General features: G+C 45.2%; 1 protein-coding gene across 1 annotated transcript in view; it reads right to left on the minus strand.

Moving 5' to 3' along the window:
- Positions 1-22,166, minus strand: part of LOC143958197 (IQ domain-containing protein H-like) — a 306,567-nt gene that overhangs the window by 72,731 nt on the left and 211,670 nt on the right. The window contains exons 15-16 of the mRNA XM_077467663.1: positions 2,403-2,523; positions 1,570-1,856 (exon numbers count right to left, since the gene is read on the minus strand). Coding sequence (XP_077323789.1) covers positions 1,570-1,856; positions 2,403-2,523 — 408 coding nt within the window. The remainder of the gene's footprint in view (positions 1-1,569; positions 1,857-2,402; positions 2,524-22,166) is intronic.

Below are 22,166 nucleotides of genomic sequence, written 5' to 3' on the forward strand. Positions count from 1 at the left end.
TGCGAAATTTCAGGCTGCAACGTCACTTCAAGAGCATTCTACAATGGGGAGCAAATTATGACACTACACCGGCAAACAGCAGGGGGGTGGGTGCCGCTTGGGGGGGGGATAGGTGGTTGTTTGCTACCCCCCCAAAAAAAACACCAGCCGCCACTGGTGGTCAGAATGCCACCCTTACAGACAGAAAAAAGACCATTGGGGTAATGATCCCCATGTTACCTAATGGAATTGGCCCCAGAATTCGGAAGGTAACATCAACTGGGAGATCAGTCAGTCACAGCTCAAGGAACCCTTAGCAACCTCTAGAGCAGGGTTTCTCAACCAGGGTTCCACGGAAGAGGTTTCCAAGACCAATTTCTACCTCTCAGTTCAATTCCCACTGACACCACTGGTCTTTTTTCTTTTCTTCCCAATGCTCACTAGAGTAAGGAACATTATTTCAAGGGTTCCTCAGTGTTCAGAAGGTTGATAAAGACTTCTCTAAAGGAATTCTGGCTGAGGATAGCTGTTCTAAGCACTTGTATTCAGTCTGACCCTATAGTGTTCAGCATAAGTACTCAGGTGCAGTGCCCATACTTTGGATCAAGGCTGGGACATGGGTGGGCAGGAGGGATGGCTACCATAGGCACTGTGGTGTCATGTGAGGTGGGGGGCACCACAAGGAGAATGGGGGGGGGGGGGGTGGTTATACATAGGTCATATGGACAGAGTAGGGTGATTGGTTATACATGGGTCATATGGACAGAGTAGGGTTATTGGTTATACATGGGTCATATGGACAGAGTAGGGTTATTGGTTATACATGGGTCATATGGACAGAGAAGGGTAATTGTTTATACATGGGTCATATGGACAGAGTAGGGTAATTGTTTATACATGGGTCATATGGACAGAGTAGGGTGATTGGTTCTACGTGGGTCATATGGATAGAGTAGGGTGATTGGGTATACATGGGTCATATGGATAGAGTAGGGTGATTGGTTATACATGGGTCATATGGATAGAGTAGGGTGATTGGTTATACATGGGTCATATGGACAGAGTAGGGTGATTGGTTATACATGGGTCATATGGATAGAGAAGGGTTATTGTTTATACATGGGTCATATGGATAGAGTAGGGTGATTGGTTATACATGGGTCATATGGACAGAGCAGGGTGATTGGTTATACATGGGTCATATGGATAGAGTAGGGTGATTGGTTATACATGGGTCATATGGATAGAGTAGGGTGATTGGTTATACATAGGTCATACAGATAGAGTAGGGTGATTGGTTCTACATGGGTCATATGGATAGAGTAGGGTGATTGGTTATACATGGGTCATATGGATAGAGTAGGGTTATTGGTTATACATAGGTCATATGGACAGGGTAGGGTGATTGGTTATACATAGGTCATATGGACAGGGTAGAGTGATTGGTTCTACATGGGTCATATGGACAGGGTAGGGTGATTGGTTATACATGGGCCATATGGATAGAGTAGGGTTATTGGTTATACATGGGTTATATGAGCAGGGTAGGGTGATTGGTTATTCCTAATAAAAATATTGAAGAAATCTTACCTCCTGTTTAAGACTTTGAGGGTCTATAAATGTTATGAATTCCACAGACACATATCCAAGCACACCACGGATTTTGCAGGCTTCTCCGATGTGGTTGCAGATCGATGACAGCACGCTGGGGTGTACCGAGCACTGAGGAACCGAACTCCCTATACATTCCAGGGGACTGCTACCGTGTATCTGATCCCCACAGGACACCATCTGGATTTCTCCCCCGGGGTTGATCAGGAGGTCTACAGTGAGGCAGGTAATACTCTTAGCTGGAGGGTAGGCTTCAATGACTCCACCTAGAAATCACATCCAGCTTTTAAACAGAACTTCATTTTATGAATACCAACAAACGATTTTCAATTCTTATACTGCCAGCTTTACTAAATAGATAAGAATTTCCGTATATTATATTTACTTGTTTTAAAAAAACATTTTATTTCACATTTCTTCAGTTACTTTCTGGTTTCTGGCTCAGGCCAAGATGATGTCCTACATCCCAGGAGTCTTCATGGGAGGAGGGGCTTTCTACGCTAAGCAAGCCCTCCTGGCTTCATGCCTGAGCTAAGGGCAGATGGATTTCAGGAAGCCAATGCTACAGGCATCATTTGCCCTGGACTGGAGATTTAGGAAGGTAGTCCTCATTCTCCGAACTATTGACATTTAAAAAAAAAACTTTAAACCTACTGGTAGTAAATCAATAAAAAAACCATGGCCAGTCTACATAACTATAACTATTGTCAGTCAAAAAATACCAAATTTTTTGTCAAGCAGCCCCTTTGTTCTGGAGAACCCCAAATTCAGGCCCATCCCCAGAAGTCATTGTTGAAGTTGTCTATACTTACCATTGCTTATTAGAGTCTTTAGAAATCTGCCCCATGTTGGGTAGCGCCCTCTGTTGACTGGCTGTGCGTAACGTTCCAGAACCTGTGGAAGTTCCTCGGTGATCCTCTTTAAGGCGATTTCCTGGAGCGAGAGGGAGACCGATTGTGAGAAGAGCTAAGAAACAATTTCTATTTTAGCAATACTTGGGGGGAAATGGAGGGGGGGGGGGGGAGGAGTAGAATACAATAACACGTAAGGCTGCATACACACGGGCGGACTGTATGGCCTACTTAGTTTCATAGTTTGTTAGGTTGAATAAAGACACCAGTCCATCCAGTTCAACCTGAGTGAGTGTCTACAATTGTCCCTATCCCTGTACATTGCACACTCACGTCCCTACCCTCAAGGAGCCCACAATGCAAGGTCCCCATTCATATACTAGGGACAATTTTAGACAGAAGCCAATTAACCTACCTGCATGTCTTTGGATTGTGGGAGGAAACCGGAGTACCCGGAGGAAACCCACGCAGGCACAGGGAGAACATGCAAACTCCAAGCAGGTAGTGTCGTGGTTGGGATTTGAACCAGTGACCCTTCTTACTGCTAGGTGAGAGTGCTAACCACTACACCACTGTGCTGCCCAACACAGTAAACACATTTCAGCGGACAGTCCGCTCGTGTGTGGGCTTCAGCGGACTTTTTCAGCGTGCAGTCTGGCGTACTAAGTATTTCGGAATTTCCGTAATTCTGTCCGTCATACTTTGGTTTCAGCGGACAATCCGCTCGTGAGTATGCTAGTTCGACGGACTAAGAATGGCGCATGCCCAGAAAGGATTTACACGGCGGAAGGTTGCATTGCTGTGTATTCGACTTCCTATTTCTAGTCCCGTCGTACGTGCTGTACACGTCATCGCGCAAGCTTTCGACGGACTGTTTGTGCATCCGTGTGTGGTCAAGTCCGTTCATTCGAAAGTATGACGGACTGTCCGTCGGATTGTATGACGGACTAAGTAGGCCATACAGTCCGCTCGTGTGTACGCGGCCTTAGTCTACCAGTTGTGACCAGATTTGTAATATGTTAAGATGAAGTTTAGAGAAAGCAAACGTGATTGGCTAATATGGGCAACTGCGAAACCGATGCGGGAGCCAATACATTGTTAATGACACCCCCCCCCCCCAGATCGGTTCACAGTAGGAACTGTGAATTCGCACAGGAAATGGATCGCATGGGTGAAAACGCCGATTACAGTGCGGGGAAGTCCCTGCATTATTTTCCTGCAAATCCAATGCGAGTTCACGCTGTACCCAAATTATTTTTTTGTGCTTTTTCCCCCACAAATAGAGCTTTTCTTTTGGTGGTATTTGATCACCTCTGCGGTTTATATTTTTTGTGCTATAAACAAAAAAAAAAACAACAAAAAAACAATATTTTTTACTTTCTGCTATAAAACCAAAAACTATTAAATGACGTCAGTTTTGTTTGGGCGCAACGTCGCACGAACGCGCAATTGTCAGTTAAAGGGACGCAGTGCCGAATCGCAAAAAAGTGCTCTGGTAAGGAAGGGGGTAAAATCGTCCGGGGCAGAAGTGGTTAAATGTAACCATATTAACTACACTTAGAGGCGCCTCTCTTCTCTTTTATACTCAGTTGTGACGCTACTTGTATATCAAGTCAAGATTTCGTTAAAATATTTTGCTTGTCTTGCAAAACGCTCTGAAACCAAGGTTTGTCTAAATTGACGCCTGGTTGGTTTTTTATTGAATAAGGCCTCATAGGGATTTTTTTTAGGGATGCTATGGCCCAATGCACTACGTATTAATTCAGTGTTTCTCATCTCCCAGTCCTCAAGGAGCCCCAACAGGTCATGTTTTCAGGATTTCCCTCAGATGAAACGGCTGTGGTAATTTCTAAGGCAGGGAAACTGATCAAATCACCTGTGCAAAATAATGGAAGGCCTGAAAACATGACCTGTTGGGGCGCCTTGAGGACTGGAGTTGAAAAACACTGTATTAATTGATAGCTACTGGTCCAGAAACGATTGATTCTGGGCCGATCCCACCAAATATGAGATAGTTTACCTACTGCTCCACAACATCTAAAACAGTCAGTGGCAGTTCCAGGGGGGGGCAATCGGGTAACAGGTTTTGGGCCATTACAATCTGTTTACTATGTGATTAGGTTTCTCCCTCCTGTTTAGTGCTAGTTAGTTCAGTCCTAGATAGACCTCCTCCCTGTTTCTTTCATATTCTCTCAGTCAGCGTTAGTAATTTGCAGAGACAGGGCTTAGGATAGTCAGTGGGGTTGATTTACTAAAACAGGAGAGAGCATAATCTGGTCCAGCTGTTCATAGAAACCAATCAGCTTCTAGTCCGCTTGTCACCCAGCCACCACCATTATACTGTGACAGGTTAGCACGGCTGCACGAATCGCCGCAGGTGTACGCTGTCCGCTTTAAGAGCGATAGGGGGCACGCACGCGCTGCGACACCAGAGCCGATGCGCGTGCCCAGCGGCCACCATATCCGCCAGCCACCCGCAATCGCTCCACAGAGAGCCAGAATAGGGATCTGTCAATGTAAACAGATAGATCCCCGTTCAAACAGGGGAATAGACAGGGATGTTCTGTTCTTAGTGATCAGGAACAGCGATCTCTCTCCTCCTCCAGTCAGTCCCCTCCCCCTACAGTTAGAAACACCTCCCTAGGGAACACTTAACCCCTTGATCGCCCCCCATAGTGTTAACCCCTTTCCTTGCCAGTGATATTTATACAGTAATCAGTATTTTTAGCTCTGATCACTGTAATAATGTCACTGGTCCCAAAAAAAGTGTCAAAAGTGTCCGATCTGTCCCCCGCAATGTCATAGTCCTGCTAAAAATCTCAGATCGCCGCCATTACTAGTAAAAAATAAATAAATAAATAATAAAAATGCCATAAATATGTCCCCTAGTTAGTAGACGCCATAACTTTTGCGCAAACCAATCATATGTTGTGTTTATTATTGTGTTTTTTTTTTTTTTTTTTTTTACCAAAAATATGTAGAAGAATACACATTGGCCTAAATTGGAATTTTTATTTATTCATTTATTTTTTCGATATTTATTACAGCGAAATGTAAAAAATATATATTTTTTTCAAGATTGTCGCTTTTTTTGTTTATAAAAAATAAAAGCCGCAGAAGTGATAAAACACCACCAAAAGAAAGCTGTATTTGTGGGGGGGGGAAAAAGGACATGGATTTTGTTTGTGTATAGCGTCGCACGACTGCGCAATTGTCAGTTAAAGCGATGCAGTGCCGTATCGCAAAAAAATGGTCTGGTCATTAAGGGGGCAAATCCTTCCGGTCCTTAAAGAGGAAGTAAACCCTGATGTGTTTACTTCCTCTTTGATTCCCTGCAAAGGTAAAGCATAATGGACTACTATGCATCGCATCGCATCGCATAGTAGTCAATTATGTGTCACTTACCTGACACAGGAGCCAGCAAAGTCCCCGCTGTCCCCTGTAGTTCCGAGTGTCCATCTTCTTGGTGGGTCTCGCTGCTCCGGTGCGGTGATTCGCCGGAGCAGCGATGACGTCACTCCCGCGCATGGGAGCCGACACTCGTGGCATATCGCCGCGATCTGCGGCTTACCCAGTGCGCCTGCGTGCCGCTGTCTACGGCGCATGCGCCGTAGACAGTGGTGCCTGTCTTCAGGTAAATATCTCCTAAACCGTGTAGGTTTAGGAGATATTTCTTGGACCTACAGGTAAGCCTTAATCTAGGCTTACCTGTAGGTCAAAGTGGTTTGTAAGGGTTTATAACCACTTTAAGTGGTTGATTGAACAAGCTGAAGTCAGAAGCGATACGTAAGGATGCGGTCCCCGGAAGACTTATATGCACACGAAGCGCGGAAAGGGGGAGCTCTACACGCTGACGTCGCGCTGCCACATCTGGGTTTCCGGAGTGGCGGCCATCTTGGTATGTTCGGCCGTTTTGTTTACTGTTTGTTCTACGTGGATTTTATGTCTGTATGCTTTTACACTGATAAATAAACGACTAAACTATAATATTACCTTGGGGCTCAGTGTGGTGAGCAATTGCCCATTTAGGACGAGCCATTCAGCCAATCAGGACTGTCACAGAGCGGTGCATAACGGTGGTGGAACCTGCACACTCTGGATGCACTTGTTGTTGCCTAACCTAACTGCACTCATGCCGCATACACACGATCGGATTTTTGGTCGGAAAAAGCTCTGATGGTTTTCCCGACGGGATTTCGCTCAAGCTGTCTTGCATACACACGGTCACACCAAATTCTGACCGTCAAGAACGCGGTGACATACAACACATATGATGGGACTAGAAAAAGGAATTTCAATAGCCAGTAGCCAATAGCTTTCGTCTCATAGTTGAATCTGAGCATGCGTGAGTTTTTGCGCATCAGAAATGCATACACACGAACGGGCACGAGCGATCGCGGGAGGCAAGCGGTCATCGCGCCCCGACAGGCACCCGCATCGGCTCTGGGCACACGTTGCGTGCCCTTAGAGGCCAAAAGACGAAGCGGCGTAAGGCAACGTCGTTTCACCCAGCCATGCCGCCGCAGTAACACTGCGGCGGTTGGTCGGCAAGCGGTTAATCATTTCCATACATTTATAGGCTGAGCACTGCACGATTTTCTACTTTGAAGTTAGAAGCTGATTGGCTACCATGCTGTCAAGGCTGGCTTAGCCCTTCATTCTCTGGGCTGGCTGCTCAGCTGTCGGCTAATTGCCAGCTCTCATCTCTCTCCACAGTCACCCAGCTGTTCCTGATCCCGCTCGTCTGACCTGCCTACTTAAAGCTGTCCAGCTCACTTCATCTCTGCCTTCGCCTTGGTCACATCACTAGAAATCATCTCCTGCGGTTCTATTTAAAGACTGGTTTGCTGACATCCCTTCTGGCTCCTTATCCTGCTTGCTGTTGCTCCACTTAGATTCTGGCCTGGCTGATTACCCGATCTGGTTAATGAACTCTGGACTGGCTGACTACTCGATCTGGTTACTGGACTCTGGCTATGCTTTGACTACGCTTACTCTATTTACCTTTTTATTAATAAACAAGTGTGATTTAATTGTACTTCTGTCTTGGTCTGGTTCATGGTTTCTGACAGTAGGCAAAGGCCATGAATTCAGAAGATACAGTCAATCCACTTGTTGGTAATATTTTTTCCAGATTGGATGAGCAAGATCACCGCATGGATCAGTTTGCCATGGCGTTACAAACGCTCCTGAGTCGCACGGCTCATCTGGAATCCCCCACTGTGGCTGCTCCGGTACAACTTAAGTCGCAGGCCGTCCCTGCTGCTGCGCCAGTCTCTGTGCAGGCACCCGGCTCGAGTATTACCTCTATAAGAGGTATGTCTGGATCCGCTCCACTTCCCCAGTGATTTGGGGGCGATCCAGTTCAATGCAGAGGGTTTCTCAATCAGGTTGAGATTTACTTTGAGATGCTGCCCCAGGCATTTCCCACGGACAGAAGCAAAGTAGGTTTTGTGATATCTTTGCTTTCTGAGAGAGCCTTGGCCTGGGCTAACCCTCTATGGGAGACGCAAAAACCTGTTGTCTTAAGTTACCCTGAGTTTGTGGCCTCCTTTAAAAGGGTATTTGACGTTCCCGCACACTCCGCTTCTGCTGCCAAGTGCCTCATGTCCATCAGAGTACGATAACTGTTGCCGACTACGCCATTGAATTGCGTAATCTGGCAGCAGAGGTTGTGTGAAACAATGAGGCCCTCATGGCTGCTTTTTCTCATGGTCTCTTGGATTCCATCAAGGATGAGATAGCAGCCCGAGATATACCCACTGAGCTGTGGAGCTTGATCTCGTTTGCCATCCTCATTGACTCCAGACTCAGAGAAAGATCTTCTTTGAAAGAGCGCTTGCGGAAACCTCCTGTACGCTTGCCTCCGAGCTTTGCAGTCTCACCCATGCCTCCCTCACCTCCCATGCATCCTGGTTCCGAGTCGGTCAGTGAAGATAAACCCATGTACTTGGGCTTCGCGCGTCTCTCTGCAAATGAGAGAGCCTTTAGGAGGAGGAAGTTTGTGCCTTTAGACCCCTTTCACACCAGGGCGTTTTGCAGGCGCTATAGCGTTAAAAATAGCGCCTGCAATCCACCCTAAAAAAGCTGCACCATTGTTTGTAGCGTGAAAGCCCGAGGGCTTTCACACTACAGCGGTGCGCTGGCAGGACGTCAGGGAAAAGTCCTGCTAGCAGCTTCTTTGGAGCAGTGAAGGAGCGGTGTGTTTTCCGCTCCTCCACCGCTGCTCCCCATTGAAATCAATGGGGCAGCGCTGTAATACCGCCGGCAAAACGCCGCTACTGCGGCGTATTGCCGGTGGTTTTAACCCTTTTTCGGCCGCTAGCGGGAGTAAAAGCGCCCCGCTAGTGGCCGAAATGCGCCGCAAATCCACCGGTAAAATATTGCTAAAATAGCGGCGTTTTACCGGCCACTCTATGGGTGGTGTGGTGTGAAAGGGGTCTTATTGTGGCCCGGCAGGTCACTTTTTGAAGTCTTGTCCTACCCATCCAAGGAACGCCCGAACCTTGGGGTCCTGTCATGGACAGACCTTAGGTGGCGTTGTTTCGTCCCCAGTTATCCAGAAGGATAAGCCCCTGGTTTCGGTCATCTTTTCTTGGGCTGAGTCGTCCATCGAGATACGGGCTCTAATCGACTCTGGGGCTGCAGGCCTGTTCATTGATGCTGCATTTGTTTCGCAGCACTCGATTCCACTGCAGCTGCGTGACACTCCACTTGCCATTGAGGCTCTTTACGGGAGACCTTTACAGCCTGCCCATGTGACTCATGAGACGGTTCCATTGTCCATGGCCGTAGGGGCTCTTCACCATGATATAATCCAATTCCAAGTTATTTCCTCACCCAGGTTTCCGCTGGATATTGGTTATCCTTGGTTACAGAGGCACAACCCCTCTTTTGATTGGCTCTGTGCTGAGGTTCTCTCCTGGTCACCACAATGCAGTGAGACATGCTTCCTGAAGGTATCCAAGGTCTTGTGCACCTCTTCACTCCCCTCTCTGCCGGAGGAGTACCGCGATTTCAGCGATGTCTTTGACAAAAGTCAAGCCTGTAGTTTGCCTCCATACCGGTCTTATGATTGCACAATTGACCTTCAGCCTGGTGCCATACCCCCTCGTGGCCGGGTTTACCCTTTGTCAGTCTTGGAGGATAAGGCCAAGGAGGAGTATGTTGCCAATGCACTTTTTTTCGAGGTTTCATCCGCAAATCCTCGTCTCCTGCTGGTGCCGGTTTCTTCTTTGTGAAGAAGAAGAGTGGTTATAGGGGTCTCAATCGTGTCAAGATTAAGAATGCCTACCCGATTCCGTTGATTACAGAGTTATTTGAATGCCACAAGGGAGCAGCGGTTTTCACTAAGCTTGACTTGAGAGGGGCATACAATCATGGAAAGTGGAAGAGTGAAAAACTGCGTTTAATACCAGAACAGGCAATTATGAGTACTTGGTAATGCCTTTTGGCCTTTGTAACGCCCCGGCAGTTTTCCAGGAATTAATGATGTCCTCCGAGATTTGTTGCAGTTATGTGTGGTGGTTTATCTTGATGATATCTTCATATTTTCCAAGTCCCTGGAAAGCCACCACACAGGTCGCTTCAGAAACTAAGAGAGAACAATCTCTACTGAAAACTGGAGAAGTGCGAGTTCCATCATGAACAGGTTATATTCCTGGGCTATGTCATTTCCACTGCTGGTTTTTCGATAGACCCAAAGAAACTTTCGGCAGTCCTACAGTGGCCTTGACCCATAGGTTTACGTCCTCTGCAGCATTTCCTGGGCTTTGCCAACTACTATTGGAAGTTTATTCGTAACTTCTCGTCTCTGGTCAAGCCCCTGACTGATATGACCAGAAAGGACGGTAACTCACAGAGTTGGTCTCCGGAGTCCATTAAGGCCTTTGAGACTCTCAAGGCTGCCTTTGTTTCTGCTCTTGTGTTTGCACATCCTGATCCTACGTTGCCTTTTATCCTAGAAGTTGATGCTTCTGAGACTGGAGATGGCGCCCTTCTGTCTCAACGTCCTAACTCTGAGAGTGCTATGAATCTGTGTGGCTACTTTTCCAAGAAATTGTCACCTGCTGAGTGCAATTATGAGATTGGTGACAGAGAGCTGTTGGTGATCATTTTAGCCCTGAAAGAATGGAGAGATAGTTACATAGTTAGTAAGGTTGAATAAAGACACCCCGTCCATCCAGTTCAACCTCAGTGAGTGTCTACAATTGTCCCTATCCCTGTACATCGCACACTCACATCGGTCCCTACCCTCAAGGAGCCCACAATCCAAGGTCCCCATTCATATACTAGATACAATTTTGTACAGAAGCCAATTAACCTACCTGCATGTCTTTGGATTGTGGGAGGAAACCGGAGTACCCAGAGGAAACCCACGCAGGCACAGGGAGAACAAGCAAACTCCAGGCAGGTAGTGTCATGGTTGGGATTCGAACCAGTGACCCTTTTTACTGCTAGGTGAGAGTGCTAACCACTATACCACTGTGCCGCCCCACATCTACTTGAAGGTACCGCTGTGCCGGTTCTTATTCTTACTGACCATAAGAATCTTACATTCTTGTCTGAGGCCAAGCGCCTCTCTCTCAGAAGGGCGCAATGGGCTCTTTTCTTGTCGAGTTTTAATTACATTGTCTCATTCTTACCCGGTACTAAGAATGTAAGGGCTGATGCCTTGTCACAACAATTTTCCTCCACTTCCAAGTCGGAGACGGTACCGGTTCCTGTGATTCCTCCTGATCATATCTTGGCTACGGTTCGCACCAGTCTTACTTCTCTTTTGGGTGCCAAAATTCTTGCTGCTCAGGTCCATGCTCCTCCTGAGAAACTTTGTGACCGCTGCTTTGTCCCAGAGAGGCTCCGTACTGCCGTGCCCCAGACTTACCATTCTCCCAAGGCAGCTGGCCATCCTGGGAAGAATCAACTCATTTGGGCCATTTCCCAACAGTTCTGGTGGCCTAGTCTACGGGCTGATGTAACTGCCTTTGTAGCTGCCTGTTGCATGTGTGCTCAGAGTAAGACTCCACGACACCTTCCAGTGGGCCCCCTCAACCCATACCCAATGGAGAGAGGCCTTGGACCCACCTGTCTATGGATTTCATTGTGGAATTGCCCAACTCCCAAGGCAACACTGTTATCCTTATGGTGGTTGACCGGTTCTCAAAGATGTGTCATTGTATTCCACTTAAGAAGTTGCCCACTTCTAAGGAACTGGCTTCCATTTTTGCTCAAGAGATTTTTCACTTACATGGGCTGCCCAAGGTGATTGTCTCGGACAGGGGCAGTCAGTTTGTCTCCTGGTTCTGGCGAGCCTTTTGTGCACAGTTGGGAATCCAGCTTGCTTTCTCTTCTGCGTATCACCTGCAGTCTAATGGGGCCGCAGAGCGAGCCAATATGTCCTTGGAGCAATTCCTACGTTGCTATATTTCTGACCACCATAACAACTGGTCAGACCTATTACCTTGGGCAGAGTTTGCTCACAACAGTGCCTTGAATTCTGCCTCCTGATTGTCTCCATTTATGGCGAATTATGGTTTCTAACCTTCCATGTTGCCTGACTCCTTTGTTCCGCAGAGTATTCCTGCGTTAGAGGAGCATCTCCGTGGTCTTCGTTCCACTTGGGTACAAGTCCAGGAGGCTTTGCGTCATGCTAATCATGATCCATTCTGACCGCAGATGCCTGCCTGCACCTTCCTACCAGGTTGGGGACAGGGTCTGGCTGTCATCTCGCAACCTCTGACTTCGTGTTCCCTCACTGAAGTTTACATCTCGGTTTAATGGGCCTTTCCGTATCCTTCGCAGGATTAACCCAGTGGCTTACGCGTTGGAACGTCCTCCTAGTATGAGCATCTCTAATGTGTTTCATGTCTCCTTATTGAAACTATTGGTCTGCAACCGATTTACCACCTCAGTGCCACGTCCTCACCCTATTCAGGTTGAGAACCATGAGGAGTATGAGGTACAATCCATTGTTGACTCCCGTAGGTTCCGTGGGCGCATACAGTACCTGGTGCATTGGAAGGGGCACGGTCAGGAGGAACGCTCCTGGGTTTCATCCTCGGAAGTACATGCCCCTGTCCTCCTCCGCGAGTTCCATAGATGTTTTCCCCTCAAGCCTGGTGGCCCTCCGAGGGAAAGGGGTCATTGAGGAGGGGGCACTGTCAGGGCTGGCTTAGCCCTTCTTTCTCTGGGCTGGCTGCTCGGCTAATTTCCATCTCTCATTTCTCTCCACAGTCACCCAGCTGTCCCTGATCCTGCTTGTCTGACCTGCCTACTTAAAGCTGTCCAGCTCACTTCATCTCTGCCTTTGCCTTGGTCATATCACAAGAAACCATCTCCTGCGGTTCTGTTTAACCCGATCTGGTTATTGAACACTGGACTGGCTGACTACTCGATCCGGTTACTGGACTCTGGCTATGCTTTGACTACGCTTACTCTATTTACCTTTTTATTTTTTATTAATAAACAAGTGTGATTTAATTGAACTTCTGTCTCGGTCTGATTCATGGTTTCTGACACATGCACAGCTGCACCAGATTTTGGACTCTCCAGTTTTAGGCTGGGTTCACACTATTGCAAATTGCATGAGGATTTCTCCACATCCAATTCGCATAGCAGGAGATTGTGACTGGCTCTCTATGGAGCCGGTTCACACATCTCCGGTGCAAATTCCACAGGAGTCGTGTGCGTGTTTTGGTCCGTTTCCTGTTTGAATTCAGACACAAATTCGGGCTGAAATCGGACCTGAAACGGTGGATGGAGATGCACCATAGCCCTACTGTGAGCCGCTCCGTGCTCTAGTGTGAACCAGAGGTGGCTGGTGGGTTTTTTTTTCTGGTGGGGGCAGCCGGTGGAGTGTCACTAGCACAACTGGCTCTAATCCGGTGCTTCAAAAAATAACCCTGTCACTGTAATTCATGCGCCCGATGCCCTGAAAGGGGCCGGATGCATGAACAGGGGGCTGCCCACGGCAGCTGGGATAGATTCATGCTATGCATGAATCTATCCATTGCATATAGGGGGGTGGAGTGGAGAGAGGGGGTGGGGCCTGGGTGCCCCTAATGGACAGGCCGCCACTGGTGTGAACCTAGACTTCGTAAATCAACCTCTTTGGGGGTTATTTATGAAAGGAAAATCCACTTTTCAGTACAAGTGCAAACTACAAGTGAAAAGTGCACTTGGATTGCACTGAAAGTGCAGTTGGAAGTGCAGTCGCTGTAAGCGGTAGATCTGAAATGAGGGGAAGCTCTGCTGATCTTATCATCCAATCATGTTCAAGCCAAAATGCTGTTTGTTTATTTTTCCTTGCATGTCCCCCTCGGATCTACAGAGACTGCACTTCCATGTGCACTTTCAGTGCAATTTCAAGTGCACTTTGCACAAAGTGGATTTGCCTTTAGTAAATAATCCCCATTGTCTTTTTAGCCCTTGTACACACGGTCGCACATTCTGACAACCAAATCCGTTGGATTTTGTCCGACGGATTTTGTCCGAAACTGTTGCATACACGTGGTCGGACAAAGTTGTCGGAAAATCCGATTGTACATAATGTGGTGACGTTATTTCGTTACGACGGGACTACGTTCAGGCTAGTAGCCAATAGCTTTGGTCTAGGAATTTGATCTGAGCATGCGTGGCACTTTGTCCGTCGGAGTAGGCTACACATGATCGGAGTATGTCCGATCGGAGCATTTTGTCGGAAAATTTTACGGACAAGTTGGAAAACTTGGTCCGTCGGATACTCAGACGGAAACAGTCCAATGCAGACCACACACATAGTCAGATTATCTGACAAAACGGTCCGATAGGACACATTCCGTCGTAAATCTCTGACCGTGTGTACAAGGGCTTACACTTCAAAAGACTGGAAAAATATCCTATGCACTTCAGTAAAATTGGATTCGATTCAACTTCTGTGTCATATTGAAGAGTTAAACTGCCTGTGGATGGTGCCAACTCAGCAGGTGACCCTACTATCGGGGCAGACTGGGTCTAAGGAGGTAAGTCAATGCATAAAGTGGCATTTGAAACAGAACATTTAGCATATTGATGTAATGAGAAAGAGAAACATGATAAACTCTTCTACATGAAGTTGAGATCTTCTGGGCAAAATGCAATCATTTGCAGCACAGAGCGTGCTCAGTGCGCTTCTGTAATATGTTCCTTGACTACTAAGTGGCTCTGAATAATGTACAGTAAGTGCAGTTTAGTATTACCGTTCTTGTCTCTATACCATGGTTCATTTGCATCACACAAACAACCATTTATACAGGGGGGGGGGGGGGGGGGGTTAGTGTGACAGTAACTAGGCACTTTATTTCAACGGTGACTGAAGGTATAATTAGAGATACTTTACAGTGTGCTAAGAGGCCAATTTCTGAATTGGAATGGCCCCTAAGTGACCTTCATGTATGGTCAACCCAGACATGACACCACGTCATCTAAATGCCCAGTGATAGTGTTAACACTTCTGGAGCCATATTTACCGTACCACTTGCTGAGCGCCCTATAGAAGCTGTGCGCTGGATCGCGTATTACAGGGGCATCTCATAAAGTTAAAATATTGTTCAAAAGTTAATTTATTTCAGTAATTCTATTCAAAAAGTGAAACTCATATATTTTATATAGATGCGTTACACAGAGTGATATATTTCAAGCATTTTTTTTCTTTTAATTTTGATGATTACGGCTTACAGCGAGCGACACCCCAAAAGTCTGTATCTCAAAAAAAAAAAAACGAATAAAAAATAAGGATTTTGGCTTAGTGGGAAGTCTGCCCATGTACAGTATAGTATGTACTCAGTACTTGGTCGGGGCTCCTTTTGCATGAATTACGGCATCAATGCGGCGTGGCATGGAGGAGATCAGCCTGTGCCACTGCTGAGGGGTTATGGAAGCCCAGGTTGCTTTGATAGCGGCCTTCAGATCCTCTGCATTGTTGGGTCTGGTGTCTCTCATCTTCCTCTTGACCAGGGGTCTCCAAACTTTCTAAGCAAAGGGCCAGTTTACTGTCCTTCAGGTTTTAGGGGGGGGCCGGACCGTGGCCATCGGGAGTAGAAAATGTCTCAGCATCAGTTGGAGTTAAACATAGTTACATAGTTAGTAAGGTTGAATAAAGACACCAGTCCATCCAGTTCAACCTAAGTGAGTGTCTACAATTGTCCCTATCCCTGTACATTGCACACTCACATCAGTCCCTACCCTCAGGGAGCCCACAAAGCAAGGTCCCCATTCATATACTAGGGCCAATTTTTGGACAGAAGCCAATTAACTTACCTGCATGTCTTTGGATTGTGGGAGGAAACCGGAGTACCCGGAGGAAACCCACGCAGGCACAGGGAGAACATGCAAACTCCAGGCAGGTAGTGTCGTGGTTGGGTTTCGAACCAGGGATCCTTCTTACTGCTAGGTGAGTGCTAACCACTACACCACTGTGCCGCCCCACAATGCCCCATCTTTGGTGTCAATGAGAAGAACTGCACTCCTTCGTTGGTGTCATTGGGAGGAATTGTGCCCCATCCTTGGTGTCATTTGGCCCCATCATTGGTGAAATTGGAAGGAACTGTGCCCCATCTCTGGTGTCATTTGGGCATCATTGTTGGTGTCATTGGGAGGAACTATGCCCCATCATTGGTGACATTGGGCTCTATCATTGGTGTCATTGGGAGGAATTGTGCCCCATCATTGGTGGCATTGGGCCTTATTTTTTAAAAATTCCTTAAAGTAATTTTTTTTCTTTAAATTGCATTTGAAAGATCGCTGCGAAAATACCGTGTGACATAAAATATTGCAACAACCACCATTTTATTCTCTAGGGTGTCTACTAAAAAAAAAAAAAAATCTATATAATAATAATAATAATAATAATATTATATATATATATATATATATATATATATATATATATATATATATATATATATATATATATATATGTGTATATATATATATGTGTATATATATATGTGTATATATATATATGTGTATATATATATATGTGTATATATATATATATATATATATATATATGTATATGTATATATATATATATATATATATATGTATATGTTTGGGGGTTCTAAGTAATTTTCTAGCAAAAAAAAAAAAAAGAAAAAGATTTTAACTTGAAACCAACAAATGTCAGAAAAATGTTTAGTGTTTAACCACCTCAGCCCCGGCCTATAGACATATGACGCCCACAGATGGGATCTCCCATCCTGGGTGGGCGTCATATGATGTTCTCTGATTCCCGGCCGTCTCGGCACATCGCTCGGGAACCCGGTGCGTGTGCCCGGCAGTCGTGATGTCCGCCAGGCACCCGCGATTGCCCGGGAACACAGCAGGACCTGTGTATGTCCTGTCAGAGGAGAGGAGACCGATGATGTGTTCCCAGTACAGAGGAACACCGATCGGTCTCCTCCCCTTGTGAATCCCCTCCCCCCACAGTTAGAATCACTCCCATAGGGAACATATTAACCCCTGCAGCGCCCCCTGGTGTTAACCCCTTCCCTGCCAGTCACATTTACACAGCAATCAGTGCAAATTTATAGCACCGATCGCTGTGTAAATGTGAATGGTCCCAAAAATGTATCAAAAGTGTCCGACGTGTCTGCCATAATGTTGCAGTCACGAAAAAAAAAAAAACGCAGATCGCCGCTATTACTAGTAAAAAAAAATACAAAAAAAATGCCATAAATCTATCCCCTATTTTGTAGATGCTATAACTTTTGTACAAACCAATCAATAATCGCTAATTGTGATTTTTTTTTTAAATCAAAAATATGTAGAAGAATATGTATCGGCCTAAACTGAGGAAAAAAAATCCTTTTTTCTTTTAAAAAATTGGATATTTATTATAGCAAAAAATAAAGAATATTGTGTTTTTTTTCAAAATTGTCGCTCTTTTTTTGTTTATAGCGCAAAAAATAAAAACCGCAGAGGCGATCAAATACCACCAAAAGAAAGCTCTATTTGTGGGAAAAAAAGGACGTCAATTTTGTTTGGGTGCAAGGCGGCACGACCGCGCAATTGTCAGTTAAAGAGACGCAGTGCCCAATCGCAAAAAGTGCTCTGGTAAGGAAGGGGGTAAAATCTTCCGGGGCTGAAGTGGTTAAGTAGTTAACGTTTTTTTTCACATACACACAATTGACAAATTGACAAATTGTTACAATGTTTATACTTAAAGCGGGAGTCCGCCGGGAGTCCGCGTTTTTTTTTTTTTTTTTAAAAGCCAGCAGCTACAAATACTGCAGCTGCTGACTTTTAAAATAGTGACACTTACCTGTCCAGCGTGCCCGCGATGTCGGCACCCGAAGCCGATCTCTCGATCGTCTCTCGGGTGCTGCCGCCGCCATCTTGGGTATGGGAATCAGGAAGTGGAGCCTTTTGGCTTCATTTCCTAGTTCCCTACTGCGCATGCGCGAGTCGCGCTGCGCAATAAGGATGGACCCCGCTGGCTCTGGGATCTGTGTGTTTCCCAGCAGGCAGCGGGGGACTTTCGGAAAGGGGCGTAATCTACGCCCCTTTCCGCAGAGAGCTATCCCGGAAGTCGGTGCAGATACCTGTACCTGCACCCCCCTCCCCCCTGAAAGGTGCCAATTGTGGCGCTGGAGGGGGGGAGGGTTCCGATGAGCGGAAGGTCCACTTTAGGGTGGACCTCCACTTTAAGTTCAACTGATAAAGAATGCTGGGATTCTTGGAAGACTGCCCAGTTTTTCTCTTCCTTTCTTTTGAGGGCTTCAGAAGAGCAGAGAGAATTCTTTGTATAGAAAGAATTGTGAAACACTTTAATCAAGATCACGATTACGATTCTTGACGATTAATTGTGCAGCTCTATACTGTACATGGGCAGACTTTTCACTAAGCCAACATTTCTGCATCAGAAATCTTATTTTTTTATTTATTGGTCTTATGTAATATTCTAATTTTCTGAGATACAGAATTTTGGGGTGTCACTCGCTGTAAGCCGTAATCATCAATATTAAAAGAAAGAAATGCTTGAAATATATATATATATATATATAAAAAAAATATGAGGTTCACTTTTTGAATTAAATGACTGAAATAAATTAACTTTTTGATAATATTCTAATTTTATGAGATGTGCCTATATACGTGATCCTGCACTTCCACCTGCAGAAGCTGATCTGCGGGTACCGGGCACTCGATGTCCGCTGGCACCCGCCGATCATCGGTCAGAGACTCAGAACGGGGTTCTGCCAATGTAAACAAGGCAGAGTTCTGTTCTGACAGGGGGAAAGGGATGGATTCCTGTGTTCCTGCAAAGCAGGGACTCAAACCCATCTCTTCTCCTAGTAAAAGCAGCACACATAGTAAACACAAACACTGGCTAAGCACACAGTTAACGCTTTGATTGCCCTAGAACACAGGTGTCAAACTGGCGGCCCTCCAGCTGTTGCAGAACTACAAGTCCCATGATGCACTGCATGGCTGATAGTTACAAGCACGACTCCCAAAACCAGAGGCATGATGGGACTTGTAATTTTTCAACAGCTGGAGGGCCTCCAGTTTGACATCCCTGCCCTAGATGTTTAACCCCTTCCCAGCCAGTGTCATTAGTACAGTGACAGTGCATATTTGTTAGCACCGATCACTGTATTGGTGTCACTGGTCCCCCACAAAGTGTCAAAAGTGTCAGTTAGTGTCCAATTGTCCGCCGAAATATCGCAGTCCCACTATTGGGCCTGGTTCACACCTATGCAGGTTGCAGTTTGCATATTCCAGGTGCATTTTGCGTTTTTCAATACACGATTTTGATGCATAGAAGTCTTTGCATAAAATGCATTGATGTGAACGCGAAACATAGGAAAGCATGTTAAATGGACTGTAGTGTGTTTCTGCAAAACTGAAAACGCAAAAAAAAAATAAAAAAAAAATGCATAGGTGTGAACCAATCCTCAGTCACTGATCATCGCCATTACTAATATATAAAAAAAAATAAAAAATTCCATAAATATATCCCATGGTTTGTAGACGCTATAACGTTTGCGTAAACCAATCAATATACACCCTTTTAACAAAAACATGTAGCAGAATAGAGATTGGCCTAAATTTATGAAGAAATTTGATTTTTTTTTCAATTTCCTTTACTGGATATGTTTTATAGCAGAAAGTAAAAAATATTGTTTTTTTTTCAACATTTTGGTCTTCTTTTGTTTATAGCCAGGGCCATCTTTAATATTGATTGGACCCTGGGCAAACATTTTATTGCCCCCCCCCCCCCCCCCCCACATGCAATTTCACTCTCTACCTGCCTGCACACCATGGACTGGGGAGGTGAGGGGACCCAGCAATAGACAGAAAACTCCTAGAGATCCTAGAACTCCTGGGGGGAGGGGAGTGGCAATGCTGATATTTTTAATGACTACCAATATAAACTGGAGTTTCAACACTGGACACCAATGTAATAGAAGCATTTACAATAACCACCAATGTACTAGAAGCATTTACAGTAACCACCAATGTAAGGAGGGAGACCTTCACACTGGCCACTAGTGTGAATAAAAGGATTGTACATCAAGCCCCAATGTAATGGGAAGATTTACAATAACCACCAATGTAAAGGGGATTTACACTGACCACCAATGTAATAGGGATTTACACTGACCACTAATGTAATAGGGATTTACACTGACCACTAATGTAATAGGGATTTACACTAACCACTAATGTAATAGGGATTTACACTGACCACTAATGTATTATGGGTTTACACTGATCACTACTGTAATAGAAGCATTTACAGTAACCCCCAATGTAAGGAGGGGGACCTTCACACTGGCCACTAGTGTGAATAAAAGGATTGTACATCAAGCCCCAATGTAATGGGAAGATTTACAATAACCACCAATGTAAAGGGGATTTACACTGACCACTAATGTAATAGGGATTTACACTGACCACTAATGTAATAGGGATTTACACTGACCACTAATGTAATAGGGATTTACACTGACCACTAATGTAAGAGGAGCATTCACAGTAACCACCAATGTAAGGAGGGATTTACACTGACCACCAATGTAAGGGGACCTTCACACTGGCCACTAGTGTGAATGAAAGAATTCTACACCAAGCCCCAACATAATGAGAGGTGATCAAATACCACCAAAAAAAAGTAAAAAATGACATACATTTTATTTGGGTACAGCGTCACAGCGTCCCCCCCCCATGCAATTTCACTCTCCACCTGCCTGCACACCATGGACTGGCGTGGTGAGGGGACCCAGCAATAGACAGAAAACTCCTAGGGATCCTAGAACTCCTGGGGGGAGGGGAGCGTGTGATCAGTGGCAATGCTGATTTTTTTTAATGACTACCAATATAAACTGGAGTTTCAACACTGGCCACCAATGTAATAGAAGCATTTACAATAACCACCAATGTAAGGAGGGAGACCTTCACACTGGCCACTAGTGCGAATAAAAGGATTGTACATCAAGCCCCAATGTAATGGGAAGATTTACAATAACCACCAATGTAAAGGGGATTTACACTGATCACCAATGTAATAGGGATTTACACTGACCACTAATGTAATAGGGATTTACACTGACCACTAATGTAATAGGGGTTTACAATGACCAATAATGTAATAGGAGCATTCACAGTAACCACCAATGTAAGGAGGGATTTACACTGACCACCAATGTAAAGGGGATTTACACTGACCACTAATGTATTAGGGATTTACACTGACCACTAATGTAATAGGGGTTTACACTGACCACTAATGTAATAGTAGCATTCACAGTAACCACCAATGTAAGGAGGGATTTACACTGACCACCAATATAAGGGGGCCTTCACACTGGCCACTAATGTGAATGAAAGGATTCTACACCAAGCCCCAATGTAATGAGAAGATTTACACTGACCACCAATGTAACTGAGACATTTAGCCTGTTTATAGTGCAAAGAATAAAAAAAACGCAGGAGGTGACCAAATACCACCAAAAAAAATGACATACATTTTATTTGGGTACAGCATCACATGACCACACAATTGTCAGTTAGTGACACCGTGCCGTATCACAAAAAAAAAGTTTTTAAATCAGAAAAGAGTTTTTATTGTACAAAAGTGCAAATAGTTATAAAATTACAAACTTCCGGATTAGTCAGCTACAGTTTAGTTCCATTTTAAAGCAGAACTTCAGTAATTTTTTTCAACTTTCCATCTATTAAATCTTCTGCCCTTGTTATTGTTTTAACTTTGGATAATAAAACTTTTTTTCTGCCAGTAAACCCCCTATACAGCCCACTTCCCGCTTCTTGTCTGGTCCTTAGTCTAGGCTTATGACATCATGCACAGCTCCCTCTCTCACTCACTCTAGTGAGAGTTTGCCAGGAAGGAAGAAAGGGAGGGGGGATGAATCATAAGAGGGCCAATGAGACCAGCAGAGCTGGAGGTGTGGCTCTGTGTAAATCCAGGAAGTGATAAGGCAGCAGCTTCAGCTGCCCACAGTTAAAATGGCTGCTGCCGAATTCAGTGGGGGGAGATTTCTGCAGCATATTTGGCAAGTACAGAATTGCAATATATATATATATATATATATATATATATTAGGGCTGTGAAAATTAAAGATTAATTCCTTGATTAATCGTTAATTTTTTTGATCGATCAATTTTTTTTTGATCGATCAAAATTCTTTTGACCGGTACTCACCTCTCGGCCGACTTCCCGGGTCTTCAGGGAATTCCGCCGGA

This window comes from Lithobates pipiens, unplaced genomic scaffold, assembly GCF_037356315.1.
Source record: "Lithobates pipiens isolate NorthernLeopardFrog02 unplaced genomic scaffold, aLitPip1_a1.2 Scaffold_6, whole genome shotgun sequence".
Classification (NCBI taxonomy): Eukaryota; Metazoa; Chordata; class Amphibia; order Anura; family Ranidae; genus Lithobates; species Lithobates pipiens.